The sequence below is a fragment of the Nipponia nippon genome, unplaced genomic scaffold (assembly GCF_047370975.1).
Source record: "Nipponia nippon isolate SJK-2023a ecotype South Korea unplaced genomic scaffold, ASM4737097v1 scaffold_9, whole genome shotgun sequence".
Classification (NCBI taxonomy): domain Eukaryota; kingdom Metazoa; phylum Chordata; class Aves; order Pelecaniformes; family Threskiornithidae; genus Nipponia; species Nipponia nippon.
This window is the reverse complement of record NW_028262413.1, coordinates 10,811,953-10,830,000: the sequence shown is the minus strand read 5'-3', so window position 1 is coordinate 10,830,000 and position 18,048 is coordinate 10,811,953. Positions and strand designations below refer to the sequence as shown.

At 43.3% G+C, this 18,048-nt stretch overlaps 1 protein-coding gene across 17 annotated transcripts in view; it reads left to right on the top strand.

Annotated features, from left to right (window-relative positions):
• Window positions 1-18,048, top strand: part of FOXP1 (forkhead box P1) — a 392,835-nt gene that overhangs the window by 206,996 nt on the left and 167,791 nt on the right. For all 17 annotated transcript variants that reach the window (XM_087743167.1, XM_087743173.1, XM_087743168.1 and 14 more), the window contains one exon: window positions 17,507-17,688. In XM_087743167.1, coding sequence (XP_087599293.1) covers window positions 17,518-17,688 — 171 coding nt within the window. In that variant the 5' untranslated portion in view covers window positions 17,507-17,517. The remainder of the gene's footprint in view (window positions 1-17,506; window positions 17,689-18,048) is intronic.

Here is an 18,048-nt window from a genome sequence, read left to right as displayed (position 1 = left end):
CAGCCATGCCTTGGCGAAGGGGGAATGGGGTTAGCTTGGTCTTTGGAAAAACACAGGCTGGGCAATGAGAAAGGAGTGGATCACCAGTGGAGCAGGTGATCGTTTGTAAAACATTCTGTCTTTCTGTGTATTTAATAAGTCTTGAAGCAACAGCTACAAGAGATCCCTTTGCTGCTGCCCATGCTCCTCTGTCAAGTATATAAAACAAGTTTTGCGCATCTTAAGTTTATGTGCTTAAAATATTTTAGGATTTAACATTTTTATTTCATTTTTTTAAGTCTTCAGCAGTTGCGTGTTTGACATGGTTTTGTTATCCTAGATGTTATGTTATGATCTGGCACACAGAGCATTAATTCCTTTATCAGCTCTATTTCCTTTACAGTTGTTCATTTAATTGAGCTCCTCTGTGTATTTTACAAAACAAGATGCATTCATTACAACTTGCAGACCTCAGATAGTATTGTAACATGTCTCAGAAAAATAGCACTTTTGTAGATAGTTGTGGAAGCTGGGTGTTTGGTTTATTTTTCAGATGATGGGAGGAAGCAGAAGCAGAATTCTTGCATGCATAATCAGTAGGAACTTTCCAGAATCTCTTTATTCTAGCTATTTTCTTTTAAAGCTGTGTTTACTCTAAGAATTCGGCTGAGACAGTTGAATGTGGCTGCAGTGTAGAACAAAATACACTGTATGTTTTGTTACTCTCCTTGTTCTGCTTTGACTTGTGCAAACAGTTTTAATCCAAAGGAAGAGATCATACAGCCTGTGACTGTGGTATCGTACAATCCAGTTTAGGGTGCAAACAACCCTCTTGCGGCACATCCTGACATTGAATAGTCTCGTCTTGAATAGAGTGTGAATAGAGCGTATCCTTCGCTTTCACAAGCCCTGGGAGCAGGATGCCGCATGCTCTACAGTGTTCAGGAGCCAGCACATCTGTGTGACCATGCACCTGCATGTGGCTGGAGATGTGCAAATCCTGTCTTCGGCGCAGATTTTGAACATTAAACACACATCCCTGGTTGTAACCGGCCCCACGTGCTGCTGGGGATTCAGCACCAGAAAGGCCATTTCCCGAAGCACGGAGCAACCTTTGCCGAGCTTGGTAGTGATGGACCCCTTCCAGTCCAGGCCCAAACAGCTTGTTTTGGAGAGGTCGTGGGGCCACAGTGCTGTTTATTGGGAGGCTCTCTGTTGCGCTGGCATCATGCATAGGAAAGGTATGGGCAACCACAGGTGTGCTCACGATTGCCTGCTGTTGTTGGCCAAGGCAAACTGGAGAGGCTTGTTTGGTGTCCAGTTACTTCTCTCTGCTGTTGCCTCTCCCAGCGTTCTCTGATGGCGACTTGGAGATGGGCATTGCTCTTCAGCCATGGGTGAATACAGAAGAGAGATTAAGAGCTTGGCTTCCTGCATCCTGACTCAAAAGTAGGCATATGTGCTTTTTTTGGTGAGTAGAAACAAATCGGTTTTGACGGAGCTTTTTTAGGGAGTTTTCTCAGGCACAGGATGAAATTTTGAGGTGGAAAAAATTCACACTTTTTTTTTTTTTTTCCCCTCTATTGGGCCAGTGTGATGAGGACCAACTGTATTTTTGGGTGCTTGGGATCCATGCGTGTCACTGTTGAGCATGTGGCTGTTGAGGAACGTGTGCAGTACGTACGCGTCTCCTGCAGAGAAATATGGTGGGGTGGGATCTTTGCTCTGGACCCAGGCTGGAGCTGTTCCTGGGAAAGAAAACATGAAGACAAAACTAGGGAGGAAAACACCTCTTCTGTCCCACTTGTTCTGTTCTGGCTGATACTAAACTGGTGTGTTGGGTACTTTCATAGTGTGTGTGTGTGTGTGAGCTTACGCACCGATGTTCATAGGTACATGTACGGCTTCTCTTCTGCATTGTGCTGTCCTAGCTGTAATCTGATAGCCACAGCCCTTGGACAGGGCAAGGCAAGGAGACTGTATGTGTTTCCACAAAAGCTTAGCTAAGTGCATTTGTCTCATTGTGTTATGGGCCTGATTCTTGAGGGGGGTTAGATGCTCTCAGTTGTGGGTGCTCAGCATTTTTGCAAGTCACCCTGCTTAGAAGTTGGTGGTTACATTTTTTTTTAATGGGAAGAAGCATTTTTCCATTTGCTTCTCCATAAACTGAAACCACTGAAGAGCCCTTGCTTAGTTTTCCACACATGAGCACATGCTGATGGGAGCCTGAGAGGGACTGCAGGTCTTAGAAGGCTTTAAGTGTGTGAAAACCAGGAGTCCTAATGAAAATGGTTTTGCAACTTAATTGTAGTGGGTGTGCCTTTGTTTGCGAGAAGAAATGAAAGTGCTGGAGGCCGAAGTGCTTTCTTTATCCTCCGAATAGTGACGATAGCAGTATAAACTTCCCTGGCCAGTTTTGCCAAGGTGCCCAAGGCCTGCAAGTCCCTGCAGAGCTTTGGCACACTGCTCATTGGGACCCTTCCCATGGACTTTGAGCCTTGAGCCGCCCATCCTTTCGTTGCTCTCCAGAAATACCATGTTTTGCACTGTGGACCTTTCTTGGGCTTCCGAGTGCCCTTCTTAAAAGGTGGTTTGTTCACATCACAGGCTCAGTGCATTTGGGGAAGGCAACGTGTCTTTTCCAGTGGTTCTGAGATTCATGACTTGCTCCCTGGATGGAGATGCAGACCTCCATGAAGCAATGTTAAGCCTGTTGAAGGCAAGGGGCTTGTTCCTCCTAGCACTCTGTTTTGAACCCCTTCGGAGTAGGCCATGAACCCCTATGAATCTGGTGCCTGGGGGCCAAACCCTCTCCTGCTTTCTGCTTCAGCCTCCTCAGCTACCCAGTGCCCCACAGAAATGCGATCCACTTTAAATAGAGGCTGTTTGCAGCATCTTGGGCTTGCTGTGTGAGGATGAGAAATGTTAACATAAATTCCTTAAATAACATCTAGTAGTGTTGAATGTACAGAATTATAAAACATTTTTATATTCTGAGACTCATTTGCATCTTCACATTAAAAACTGTGGTTTTCTTTTCAGGGAATGGTTGCAAGATCTGATTTGTTTTGAAATCAAAGCTAAATTTGTATTCTTGCATTCCTCTTTGCCCTTCATTTGACAAATTTTTCTTGTTCTATAAATACAGGATTGTAAACAAGGGCTAATCCTTAGCAACAACCTGGAAAGTTAACATTTCTCTCCAGCTCCTATTATAATTAATTCAGACACTCTGAATATGATGTGATTTACACATAGTATTCCTAAGGCCAGGAGGTACTAATATCTTGTTAGAGAACTGAGGAAAAGAACACGCTTTTGTGTTCGCCATATAACATAATTGCACTGCATTTTCTTTCATAAGAAGATGTTTAAAGGTGCTTTTTACTTTACATTTGAAAAATGGAAGGCTTCTGCTTTTGCATTTGGCTGAAATTGTCTTAAATGTGTTTTCCCTCCTGCAACAGTCAACATTGTCAAAACATTTTGCAAAGTACATTTTAATAATACGGGTTAAGACCATCATTATATTAATTTAATTCTCGGTAAATTCGTGAGATGCTTCCACTTTGTCATAAAAGTTTTTCGCAGTAAACATAATCTGTTTCCCCTGTGCAGAAAAGAAAGGGATAATACAGTAGACGAAAGGATAAATCCCTTGCATTACATTGTTTAAATATAGCTCGAACAGTTTTTCTCTTATGGTCCATCCTTTTATTTTATTCAATTTTCATTTAATTTTGTTTTGTTCTGTTTATATTTGTTCAGGGAGTGTTTTTGTAGTGTTAATCTATGTAAGCCACATGCAGCTGAAAATGGCAACTCCCAAAAGGCTGTGATTAAAACATTATGGATGTGGCAAACCACAAATGCAAAAGTAAGTTTACATTTAGATTTTCTTCATAAAATATTTTATTCAAGTTTTGTAATACCTTGGTATCGTGGTCAGCATTGCCATAAAAATTCTGTGTTATATGGAATGATACAATCTGTGAAGCATTTCCCATTATGTAGACGCCATGTCTTTAAATTATAGCAATTTCTTAAGATTTTAAAGCAAAATGAGCTCTTAGAAGTGTGATTAATAGCAGGGAATGAGGCTAACACTGGGTCATCAGTGGCACTCCATTACAAAAAAGGTTGGACTAATAAAAGCATCCATCTATTTGACCAATAAAGCATTTGAATGATATGCTTATAGTTTTTATCATACCGTAGTTACTTTGTACTGAATAAACTGTGATTTTACGTGCTGGAAAAGGAGTGTGGAACAGGCGGCGCGGCTGAGGTGAGAGCAGTTGTCTCGAGTAGGGAAATATCAGGACTTTTATGTGAAGCTTGATGTTTTCAGAAGCCTTCAGGTTGCGGTGTCTAAATTTTTGAAGCCGCTGTGAAATATCTAAATCCCCCATGACCTATGCCTGCCTGCCCACAGTCATTCGGTGAGGCTGGCCCTCGCTGTCCTGCAGGGAGGGGAGAAAGGAGGGTATTGTGTGTAATCATTAATTCAGAGTTAAGTCCCCGGCAGCCCCAGACATCAGAAATACTCTGCTGAAGCACAGGAAATGGGGCAGCACTTCTGTTTTCCTGGTGTGCGGATGCCAACCCTGTCCTCGAGTCGCACCTTTCATCCTGCCCGCTATTATGCTGTCAACCTGAGGTATTAAAAAATGCGAGGTTGCCTGAACAATACTGCATTTGGGTTTTATTTAAATACCTCTCTTATTAGTAGGTTGTACTGATTTCATGGTTTTGACACCCCCCCCCCTTTTTTTTTTTTACCTACAACAAAAGACTAAATATTTTCTGAAAAAGAAAATGGAGGTTCTTGGCTGGCCATGGATGCCCAGGATTGTGCTGTGAAGAAAAGTACCAAATATTCTAAAACTTGGGAAAAAATGATGAGGGGGGAGGCTTCTGGCCACTACACTGTTTGCACATGAAATGGCAAGGGAGGGGAGATGAGTGCCAGGGCCAGCTGTGACCTTGCATGCTTCATATATTTGAAACTGGGATGATTTTACTCAGTAATTGGTGGTGGTGCTGGTGCTCATCAGAAGGTAGCGGTGAACCAGATAGGGGCCATGGTGCAGCTGGGAGAAAAAAAAGACCTGTGGTATAGACCACAACTACATCCTCTACCCCCGTCTAACTAGTATGATGTCTTAAAGGGCTTATTTTACATAGGAGAGGGATGAAGAGACTTCTGGAGGTCACACGCAGGGATTGTGTCAGGGCAGGAATGTAACCCAGAGCCCTGGATTAACCTCTACCGATAGGACCATCCATCTTCTCTCCCTGTATTTCAGATCTTTCCCGAAATCCATGTTTAGGATAGAGAAGTTACAGAAACCTCCCTGGAGAAGCACTGAGATGGGCAACTTCTTGAGCGTTACGGGGATGAGAGACAGGAAAGGAAAGGCTTTCTGGAAGGTGGCAAACCCAGAGGACTTTGGTGTCTTGAGCACCTTGAGGACTAATGTCACAGTGCCTCGGGGCCAAGAGATGGATGTCGAGTGGGGAGCAGTTGGGGGCCCCAGGTTTCAGTTGTGAGAAGACAACCTCAGGGGGGCTTCTGGCCCCCCTTGGGTTAACGAAAAGGAGCTGGGGAGGTCTGCAGGGATCAGAGAATGACGGTGGGTGGCAGGAGCAAGAGGGCTGAGGATGGGAGAGAGAAGGGAGGAGGATGAGGGCTGAACCATGCCTTGCTGCTTCAGCCTCACATGTATATAAAATTGCACATGTACATGGTCGTGCTGGGCAGATTTAAGTTGGGTAGAAAGCTGACATTTTGCTTGTTTGTTCTAGGAGAGAACTGAAAATTTTTCATCCCACCTTTTGCAGTTACTGATTTTTTTTTTTTTTTTCTAAATGCAAATAGATCTTTACATCAGTGGTTTGGCCGGTAAATCTTGTTTTGTAAAACACTTTCAAGTGTTTTCAACTCCTTTCTTTACCCTTTATCAGAACAGATGCACAGCTATGTATTTTCCCTTGCTGCCTGTTGTCTTGAGGTAACACAGCAAGACTGCAAAGGCTTTTTGTTTGTTGTTGTTGAAGGGGAGGAAAAAACCCTCAATCCACAGAAGAGTTAACAGGATTTCACTTGATCTGCTCGTTTATGCAATGAGTAATGCGAGGTTGGTAACAGCAAATTGTTGTTTATAAGCAAACATGGCACTGTGTAAACAAGAAGGCCTGGTCCCCAACTGGTTTGATTTCATGGTGGTCAGCAGCTGATGTATGTAACGTACAACCTTTCTGCTTCTCGAAATGTCAGAAGAATGACTATTTGTTTGTCTTGAGTTCTTCCCAGCTGTTTACTCTGTAATGCATTTGCCTCAACCTTGATTCCCTAAGAGTGGCCCCTTTCTCCTCCCTGCTCTGTTTACATTAGTCCTGCCCCGAGTGTCACCTATGAAATCTGTTGATTATTCCACCTGGTTAATGTTAAATTGCTCTTGCAAGATGATGTGTTTGTTCATAAACACAAATGCTGGGCCCCTTGTTTACTGTACCCATGGCAGCAATCAGTTATTAAACAAATATTGCTTTGTTTGCGGGTGTGAGCAGCAGTTTATCCTGCAAGGTCTGGAAAAAAACCTTTAAATGCTGGGATTTTGATAAAGGAGAAAAAGGGGAGCTTGTCCCTGGAATGTGGCTGAAACTCACTTTGGTTTGCTTTGCTTATCTTTAACTTGGGTGAAGGGGCTAGAAAGATTAGCAAGTTGTTTGGTTTTTCCAAGAGATTTCCTTAGTGTAATGATATCTATCCAGTTGTTTGCTTTTTTCAGAAGGGAGAGAGCACTCCTGCAAGACGACTAGCACAGCGGTAGATGGCTGATGGCTAGAAAATCCTGCATGGAGCAAACAAGGAGTTAGAAGGTCTAGGACAAAGATATAGGGCTATGAACCAGGTAATCGCCCTGAAAGTACAGCCTTGCGTTCTGTGTCAGCGTTTGGTCGGGGGCTTTTTGGTTTCCCTCTTTTCTGATGTTGGATTTTAATTGATGCATGTACCCTCGATGGAGTTGGAAAAGGCAAAGCTTTCACTTTTATTTCCGAGGAGATCTAAGCAAAGTTTCTGTTTTAGAAGCAGAGCCGTTTGAATGGAGAAAAAATACCAAATTTAAAAACGTGCTCTGTCGCTCCTCCTTCTGCGAGTGAGATGACAGAGCTGCTTTTCTTCTTTTTATAACTGGAAAACTGCGTTTACATCTGCTAATTTCTGTATGCTGGGTGTTTGCTCTGTGGTTTCTGGGAGTCCTAATTAGAGAGAGCCATCCTGGTTGTTGTTGCTTTTAGGTTGTTTTGCAAATGAGCAAGAAAAACTCACTCACACCATCTTTGTTTTTCAAAATTATTGTTTGTTATTGTTTCTGAATGGGGATTGGATTTCAAATGCCAGGCAGGACCTGTTATCACTAACAGTAAATTGTTAGGGCTTCGCACAGAAAGGGAGTAAACCCTCTTAGAGTGACCTTGAGAAAGAAATGTTAACTCTTTTTGTATGAAGATGGTGTCTGTTCCTTTATATGTGAATTAATCTGTTAAAATATCTTGAACATACATTTATAAGAAGCTTTTGAAGGATAAAATTAAATAATTGTCCTTTTCATCCCTCAGAAAAGCAAGCAACAAAATATGCATAAAAATGTGATATATTGTATTCAGTAGCTCGCACCAGTGGTCCAAACATATTGTTCGTTTTGGCTACTAGAGCAGTGCCGGGGCTGGAGGGGAAGCGTGAGGTACCTGAAGTGTGTAAGTGGACAAGCCAGTCATTAATTGACTCGTGTTACTGCGATGAATCAAACCTTTGCTGCATTAGACTACGTGAAAATAGTGAAGTGAAAATTGTATTGTGCAGGAGTATTGCAAAGTTGCACCTGGCTTTGAGGTGGTTTTCGACTTCTGGAGGCTGGTAGAGAGTTTAGAAACGCTTTAATGGAGATATGCACGGAGGGTGGGAGTCTAATTCATCTACAGCCAGCACTTGGTCTTGCAAGGTTTGATATCATCTTATTGTAGCGGTGCTGCTGCTGTCTAGCATAAACGAAACGTATTTAGTAAATGCAACTTCGGCCTTTTATTTGGTTGAATAGTTGCCTGTTTTTCTGTGAGACAGACTCCAAGAGTTTATGTTGCAAGCTCAGAGCAGTGTGCATACAAACAAATAAGTCCTGGGCTGTGAGAATAGCTCTGCAGTTTCTGTTCCTGTTTTACACGAAACCGCGGGGAGCCCCGCACGCTGCTGCGCCCGGGCTGGGATGAGCAGGTGGGTCCCTCCCGAGAGACGCCAGCCGCGGGGCCAGCACCGAGGCAGCTCTCTGCAGCCGCTCTGTGCCTCGCCGTGCTGCTGTTAAGTGTTCCTCCTTCTGGAGTTTTTCCTCTAGTGCGAATGGTGCTCGTGTCCATATGGTAGCAGTCACAGAGGCGTATGGTACAAGGAAGTATGGTTTCTTGTTTGGTTTGGGTTTTATTTGCTGCCCGCCGTTCCTTTCCTTCCAAATAAACGATGATCCTGGTGACGGTAAGGATGATTTCTGTCAAGCTCACAGCTGGAAGACAGCTCTCCCCAAGAGAGAGGAAGGAACCTCACTCTGACGATGATGGTATGTAAATGATTACCTCATATTTGCCAGTCGCTTGGAAGTGGCCCAGCTCTAGAGCTTTTATGCAGCTATGGCATGACCTTCATGCTGAATATGGATTTTAATAGCTGTCAAACTGAGAGGCATAGACTGAGATAGAGCTGGCTTTGCATAGGTGAGACTTGGAGTAACTTCTGTGTGGATGTGTAAAATGAAGGGAGGATGCAAAAAGCGTGTTCGGGGAAAGTTGAGTTGCCCATTGTCTGTGCCTGATGCTTTGGGTCTTACCTCAAGGAAAGGAGTGAGACGTTATTTTCACAGCTTGGTATGTTTTGGTGCGCTAGCTTTTCATGGGGACCACCTCTAGCTCTTTTGAGCAGAGCAAATGGCAACCTTTTAATGTCTGTTTCAATTAATTTTCCTTGGATTTGCTTCTTCTCTGTTGTTACTCTTTGTGGTCAGCAACACTCTCAGCAGAAGAGATTTCCTTAGGGGTAACTGCAGTGACTGATTCTCTAAGAAGTTTAAGTTGTTTGACCGTGATTTCGCAATAAGTCAGCGTGGCACAAGTGGGATTAGGCTTCTGACTCTCCTTCCTTCTCCTCACCACAGCTGTCTTAAATTTCAGCTCCTGCAGAGCATCAGTCAGCCTTTCACTGAGCTGCCTCCAAATGATTTCAGGTTCCCGTGGCCCTAATGATAGACGCTGCTGCTGGAAAGAAGTAACCCAGACAGTGCAAGCCACGCATGCAAACAGTGAAAGAGGTTGTGTTGCTGTGTACGGTTAAATAAATAAAAAGTCATGGCAGCCTGCATCTAGGCAGGAGTAGGTGAAGCTGCTACTCAGGAGACTTGAGGGTGGCAAGTGGACATAAACCCTGGTAGAGGTTCAGGTTGGTGGAAGTTCAGCTGCTCCCTGGCGTGACCCCCAGGGAGGAGGTAAGGCAACCAGTGTCCTTCTCCTGTTGGCCAAGATGATGTGCTCAAGCACTTTTGGAAAGCACTGGCTTTTCACTCATTAAATTTAGCTACGGCTTCACGTTTTCCCCCTCCTTCTTCCCTTTTTATCTCCCTCCCCACAGCTCTGCATCACCAGGTAGCTCTTCGCCAGCATCAGGAGGGCAGGGAAGGGGAGCAGCCCCATGTGAGCCAGGTGCCAGGGCCGCAAATCGGCTCGGCTCACGCGGATGCTTCGAGAGCCGCGTGATTTGTTTCCCTTCCCTGGGGAGGCTCTGCACATCACCTCTGCGATGCGCTCAACCTCCGCTGACCCAAGGCTTGGGAGGAGTCCAGCTGCGAGGAGAGTGCCAGGGCTGTGCCTGTGTCAGGAGGCAAAGCTGAGGACGCGCTACGGATAATCCCATTTCTTCTGGACCCTTTATTTCCTAAGCACTAAATGAAATTTCAGATTTTAGATATGTCTAGACATATACAGTGCACGATAAAGTTGATAATACATTAATCATTTTTAACAACAGGTAATATGCATAATTTATGGTGTTACAGTGCTATCTTTTTTGATATTTATGATGGATAATGCTCAGTTTTTGCCCTCATATTACTGCTTTAAATTATACCACAAGAAAATTAATGAGAAAGTAGATTTATGGGTTTCATTTGTTTGTCAATTCGGAAATTAATTGGGTGTTAATTTTAGCCGTCCCTCATCAGACCAGGTCTTTAGTATGTGTGCATTACTTTGCATTCATTGAAGCCTACCTCCCATTTACTGTGGGTCACTAGCTTTGCATACATTAAAATAGCCCTCAGGCTCATTCTCTTGATTACTTTTTGAACTGCCATGCATTAGAAAATTTACGCCTTTCTGTTATAATTATGAAAATTCGCTATTGGAAGATGGTGCTTGCATAACAGCAAGTATACAGTCTTGCTCAGCGATGTAAGATCATATAGCAAATCCCAATACGTTTTTGTTCTAATCCTAGAAAATAGCACTCTCGACAATCTTTGTTGTGCCAGTTTCATCCTTTGAAATTTCAAGGATCCATTTTAATGCATTGAATTACCTCTTTAAGCTGAGGAAATATCAAAGGATTTCACCTCGTCGCTGTCTCTTTGTTTCCTCTTTCCACACATCCCATACGTGTTCCTCCCTTGCCTTGCTTCAGGTTTGCCTCTCCTCCTCCAAACGCCGCTGTCAGACGTGACTCAGCATCGCTTTTCAGGACAGCAGCCTGACTCGCTCCGTTCCTTACTATTTCGGTTGATTCTTAAAGATCATCCTTAATTGCTCTTTGAATCCCCTTCTCCTTTCTCATACTCCTGCACAATTCAGCAACCACCAGTAGTGTGTAGGCGAGTGGCCTTCAAAGGGGTAAGCATGAAGTTTTATCCAAAAAGTACCCTAATGTACTGACAGTTGATCTATAGTTAGTTAGTACATAATTATACCTAAAATACACCCTGTCAGCAGGATAAATGACGGCTACTGAAAACTCTAAAAGCGTGACGGGTGTTCACCCATCTGCAATGACGAGAGCGGAGGGGTTTGTAAGTTGAGAAAGGCTGGTGAGTTCAGCGTGATCTGATTTAGTTAAATCATGCCATATGTTGGGATGGCTCTTTCTAATAGTCGTGCTAACCACAAACACAGGCAGAGAGAAGTCATCTGGTCCACCTGGCTAGTTTGGACTCCCCTCCCCGGCGTTATTTCTGTACTTAGCGTGGTGGCAGCCCTCGAGCTGCTCATGTGAAGCTGGCTGATTCACAGTTAATTGTGACATGGTGTAATTTAGTAAATGAGCAGCTGAACATCTGTACGCCTTCCCCCACGGTAGATCAAAGCCTTACCTTACACAAGGCTTTTAATTTCCACTAGTGAATCCTTTTTCTTTTACTGAACTCATGGATGGTGGGACGGTGCTGCTGGCCGCCTCACTGACCTAGGAACGGGGTGTCAGCTGGAGGAGATGGGTGTTCTGGCACCAGCTGGAGACTGTCAAAGCACGTTCCTAGAAAAATTCAGAAGTGGTGGTGGGATGTGGAGCCCAAGGCGCTTTTCCCTGCTGGGCACTTGCTCCAAAGATACCAGGACTAAAAGAGACCACCTGTGAGTTGGGCAGTGGTCTCCTGGGAGAGCCGTCCCGGTCCTTGTTGCTGGTAACGGGCAGTGCCGGGAGCGCCAGGCTGCTTCTGCGTTGCTTTTGTACCTGTGCTGGGGGTAGGAAGCAGCTTTGCTCGTGCTCTGTGTATTGCCTTGCCAGTCACGCTCTGGAACACACTTCATTTTCAAGAGGTAAAAATCCTGTCTTTGCAGTGTTGCGTTGTCATGAAATGCTTCCAAACACCATTTCGGGTTTTTTTATGATTGTACAAAGACGTGCTCTAAAGTTAGTTCTGAGCTTGCTTTGGGGAATGCTTGCAACAAATAGGTAAAACGTTTACTTACAAACCATGCATGTATGGATAGTATGCCAGCTGGAGAATTTAGGACTAGATCTTGTCATTTGATCACTTACTTAAAACTGATTTTACCATTAACTCTTCTGTCTATAAAAGTAGAAATATATTTTATAAATCTGTGTTGTGTTTAATTTACATGTCCTTTCATGGCTGGGCCAAGTTCTTTAAGGGCATTTATTCTGCTTCATATAAATAATTGATCAGCCAAGTTAATTTACTTCTGCCTGACTTGGTCAACCTTAATTAACTGCCCTGGAATAAAGACTGAACTTTTTGTTAGCTTAAAATCTTTCACAAATGTGACAAAGAAGGGATGTATCATGACAACATTTTTGCTCGAGCACTGTTCCCAGGGGACAGAAATGTTGAATGATCTTTATGTGCGCATATATATATATTTGTAAACACCTCCAAGTACTAACAGCCAAAATAAAATCATCAGCTTTGGAAGTAACTTTGAAACATGCAGGCTACATTCTGAACGTGTAGCCCAGGCTGAGTCTGGAAGCATATTAAACCAAAGATTTTAAGGCCCAGAAGACCCCAGGGATAGTTTTTTAAAGGTGATGAAATGCTTAAAGATGTAGGTTGGTGCTTATTCAGGAGTCTTAAAAATGTCTCGCCAGATGCCTCTGTGTATGGTGAGGCATCTAAATACATCTGAATATCAGTCCCTTAGTCTTTCAGACTTGCAGTGGGTCCTTATTCTGACGGGTGCTTCAGTCAGTAAATCCTCCCTCATGCTGACATTAAACAATGCTGCTTAGTCTTTAGAAACTATACTAGTAGAAGAATTGCAGAAATTGCACACTTCAGTGCCCACCTCCTGCCTACTAATCTCTATGCTTAACCTTGCTCATCTAAATAGTCCAGTGGAGCTGAGAGACGTGTATCTGCAGCATCTGGTCTTTGTGATGTTATGGACTTTTTTTTTTTTTTTTTTAATGGATTAGCACAGAACGTTTTCAAAATCAGGATTCCTTCAGCTTCTGTCTTTTTAGTTCAAAACATTGACACTGGAGTCCTCAGAAAGATAATTTTGATTCAGCCAAAGTTCATATCCGACCTATGTTTTTTCAATTTTGACCATGCCCTACTTCTGTCCAAGTCATCTGGAAGATGGTTAGCTGTTGTCCTCGTATTGACAGAGTGCCTTGCTTTGATTCCAGTCCACTGAAATTTTACCCCAATACCTTGAACATAATGTATTCACCAAGGAGATGGGCCAAACTGTATTTTGGCTTTGTACTTGACTGTGCATCAAAGCTAGAAAAGGTTTTGTGCAGGTTAAGAGGGGAATCTTGAGAAATTAATCACTGTTGTGAGATTTTTAAACCAAGCTGACGTTAAGTTGTATAAGAACAGTTCTTTTATTATGTGCTCCTTGATTTCAGGATAAAATTTTACAAGTTGTTGTTCATACTGCAGCTTAGCTTTGGTGCCTTCATAGGGGAAAAACATCTTTTGTCACCTTTAATAATGTTAAGAGTCATTCTCTATCCCTCCCAATATGAAATATCATAGAATTTTTATTTAAAAAAAAAAAATACTTATACTGGTAAGAACCCATCTATTTTAAGCTGTAAAAATACATTTTCCTTTGCAGAATTGATATGAGAGTCATTCTGCTTTGCAGAACACGTGAGATGGACATGGTTTTTGCCATTAAATTTAAGTCAGAACATGGTATCTTGTATGGAAGTTTTTGTGGAGTACAGTATTTCTATAATAAATCATTATGCATAACAGCTTCTTCAGCACTGTTTTGGTTACTTGGGGTTGTTTTCAGACCAGAATCCCAGTTTGTGGTACTAGACCTGAAGCTTCAGTTCAGTTCCCACAGAACCTAATCATGTCGCATAAAGTCAACCTTGCTTTGCTTTTTTCTTTCACAATTTTGAATGACAGACTTCACTAATAGGCTTCCGTAAGGCCCGCTCCTCTGTGCTGAGGAGAGACAATTATCTCAGCCATCCTCAGTGTACTATCACCTCAGCTCATTTAGGTGTGCTCAAAAAGACAAATAATAATCATTCTTGCAGAAAGCTCTCGCAGGTTGATTTTCATGACATGACGCTTAATGATCAAACCAAACTGTGATTATTTATGTCAGCTCACATTTGACTACAGTGAAGTAATAAACAGTTTTATCTTTTTTCCCTTGAAAATCCTGTTTTCTATTGGAGGTATTTTAGCAAAGTGGATTTGTTTTGTATTGATGTCCAGCTGAAGGTATATCAAAATTGACTGCCTGTGAATGGGTGTTTTTAAAGCAAAATTTGTTCAAAGATATTCACTTCTGCTTTTAAAATAATTTTTTTGAAAGTCCAAACATCACGATTTTCTTTTTACTCTTTGGATGTTCTCTTTGCAAACTCCGTTTCCAGCTCCGTTTCCTTGATAGCTGCTGCCGATCCTGCTGGATACGATCCGTAGGGTGGGCACAGCCGGTGGAGGGGCCGGGGCCAGCCCTCTGCAGCTCCGGCGGTAACTGGCTGGGGTGCTTTGAAAGGTAAAACAGAGCATGAAGTTTGTCATGGAAAAGGTTCTCAAGAACTATGATCTTTTTGTGACCAAATACTATAAATAATCCATCTTTTCCTCAGTCCTATAGGTTAGAAAAATTGTAGCAATTTCTACTGTTGTTTCTTTCCAGGAGCATTTTGCAATCCTAGAGACAATAAATAATTTCTTGACCAGTTTGGTTGTGAATTATTTTCTGTGTCCTGGAGATATTTCGCTCAGAAGGGCAAGCCAACAAATCGTGATCAGGCAGTGATAGATCGGCTCCTCAGTGCTGCGCATTCTTCTTGCTGCTGTCAGAGGCATCTCGGAGCTTTGGTCGGTGCTTTCTCTGACCCTCCTTAGTAGTTTATCCAGGTTCTCGCTTCCAGTCAATTTGTTGCATCAGAAGTGTTGGAGAATGAAATGTACTTCTTTACTGCTTGGGCACGTTGGGTTTAGCATCTCTTTTCCCCGTGGTATCTGCTGGAGGCACCTTCCCACCCGTTCTTTAGTACGTCCTTCCTGCGTCGGGTGTGGTCTGCGTGGCGGTGACGTGCCACCCACCGTTTGCCATCGGGCATCACAACAGTCAAAGACACGAGTCTCTGGGTTTAACCTGCTCACTCAGTCCTACGTGGTGGTCATCCTTGTCCAGATCTTCCGCTGAGGTAAATTAGTGTTATGCTCCATTTTCTCCCATTGAGGCTTGACCCCAAATTTGGATGGAAGCGGAAAACAATTACATACATCCTTTCTTTCTTTTTGATTTATCTATGGTTAAAAGAGGTGTGGCCTTTTTAGTAGTGTAGCATATAAAAATTGCATGGTATACCTTTGAGTAACTTGTGAGCTGTCTGGAGACTCTCACTCCTGTCTCTTCTTATGAAGCAACCGGTGCCATGCAGTTGCTGCCCGGTGTGTAATCCAGCCTTGCGTGTTACATGCAAACACTTATTTAGACCTTATCGTGCCAATGGGTTTTCCTTACAGTGCCGAAAATGAAAAACACACCATGCGCAGTCTGTGTCAGAGCAGGATAATGTTGAAACCCAAAAGCACTTGCTAGTGGCACTGGGAAGGCTCTAGGTTAGTTTAGATCTCTGGAGCTTGTACAAGGGAGTTGACAGAAGCTTTATAATGAGCCCCCAAGCCCTTTTGTCCCCTTGCATAATTCGAAGATCTCACAAAACAGACTGAAAGAAGTATCCATAGACCAGCTGAAATTTATTTAAATGTAATCGGAACATTTGTATCTGTCCTAGCACCGTCCATGTGCTCGGGCGGCCGTCAGTGTGAACAGATCCCGTCATGATTGGAGCGGGGTCCGGCTAATGAGCGGTTCACCCGCCTCGGACGTGAATCAGCGAGGAGTGCTAACGCTGGAGCGCAGTGGTGACAAAGCCCTCGTTAAGTCAGCTGCTTCTCAGTTACGACATTTTGATTATCAGCCCTATGGATCATCATTATGTACGTCTGAAGCTACCAAACGAATGAGAGGTCTGATATTGGTGCGTTGGGCTGGAGCGTACCTCTGTGCATGGGGTCTGATGCTGGATGTCACCTAGGGCCACAGGCACCCAGGAGCCAGCGCTGGAAGGAGGAATTTCTGTCTCCAGCCGGTGCCGTGCCTTCGGTGGCCGGAGGCTCTGAATTAGGCATGTGTGGAGTTCCCAGGGAAAGGGTTTTCCCCTGGTACTTTTCTGTTGAAGTGCGTTGCTTTCTCTTGCCCTTTCTGAGTAATATTTGCCCTTATATAGTGGAAGGGAAGGGATTTTTCTTCTTCCTTTTGATGCAGGGTGGTTATTGAATTGAAACTCGTTCTTCCTTAAATATAAAGCATCTTACTTTCAAGGTGAACTACCCTGCACAGATGCATTTGGCTCACATGTGCAAGTGGTGAGTTCGCGTGGAGTAGGCAACGTGCTCGGAGCACGCAGCTTGGCTTACTGTACCCCATCTCCCCCGGGTAAGGGTGAGAGGAGGAGCACGAAGGGAGGGAGGGATGAGCTGGCGGAAGCAGAGGAGGTTAATAACATTTAATTTGTGGAACTTGGGGCCTTGCAGGTGGAAATACCTATAAAACAACTCATCAAAATATCTCAAAGGTAGCAGTTTGCAGCTGAAAACTGGCATATGTGCTTTGTTTGGGGGGGGTCTTGTGCACAAATGCTGACAGTTAGTTCCCAAAGACCTTTGAATCCCCGGAGTTCTGGGGTAAGCAAGCGGGCGGTCGTCCTCATCCTCGTTGTGGGGCCTGTGGCCCACTGATACAGTTGATGAGCACCCAGGGACGGACATCCACCAAGAGTCAAGAGGGCCGGCTGTGAATAGCTGTGGCTCCTAAGATGATGTTTAGCCAAGTAACGCAGGAGGCTCTTCACTGTAATGCTGTAGCACATCCAAAGCCAGATCAAATCCATAGCCAAGAAATTTGCCAGAGAGACTAATTCTGTGAGCAGTTGAAGGAGTTTGCTCAAAATGAAAACTGGTGTCCAGCACATCCCAGACTTAGCCTAAATTGCTTCAGAGTAACAAAAAGTGCTAATTTGGCAATATCATGGCATGAACGGAAACCAAAATAGTGAATGGTCTGCTTCGCCTACCTGCCCCTACATAGTGTATATCAAGTTTTTGATGTTGTCCATCATATGTTGCAAAGAGTGACTCATCCATTTCAAAGGAAAGCATCCAGATGTAACTAGAGAAATTTAATTATGGATTCTGTGTGTTCGTTCAAAAATATTTTTTTTTCTCTAAGGGAAAAAAGATGTTGAGCAAATAATACTATATTTAGAATAGAACTAACTTACTAAAATTATAGCTGTACCAACAGATAAATAAACATAAACTAGTAGCATGAACCATTAATGAAAGATAAATCGTATGAAGGGAAATGACAAATGTTTACAAGTTTGGCAGGATTTAAAACAGGGCATGTCTCCTTATATACAGCAACTGTTTTAACAGCTGCTTTTTTTTTTTTCCCCTCCCCTAAATTATTTCAGGTTTTTGAGTCATGATGCAAGAATCTGGGACTGAGACAAAAAGTAACGGTTCAGCCATTCAGAATGGAGCGAGCGGTGGCAACCATTTACTAGAGTGCAGCCTGCGGGAAGTGAGATCAAACGGCGAGACACCTTCAGTTGAAATTGGGGCTGCAGATTTAGCACATCTTCAGCAACAGCAGGTACTGTAAGACATATTGCAAGTTTCCTACTTACAGGAAAAGCATGAAGCGTTTACCCCCCCCTCCCCCAACCCCTTCGTATTTGCCAGTCAGAGGATGCTTTTAGGACTTGCCTACGACATTCTGTACATTTTTGTCTGTAGGGGATTGCAATCGTTAATGTAAAGGGAAACGATGGACTTTTCTTCCAGGGCTCTTTTTTAATCATTCCCTGGAAATACCCAAAGATCAGGGCTTGCTTCCATTGCCTGAATGTGTTGAGTCTGGTGGCAGTGATTGAGTGAACCACTGTATACAAATAACTGGTTTCCAAAATATGTCACTGGGTGGAAAATATACTAACATTAAGTTTTGTTTTTG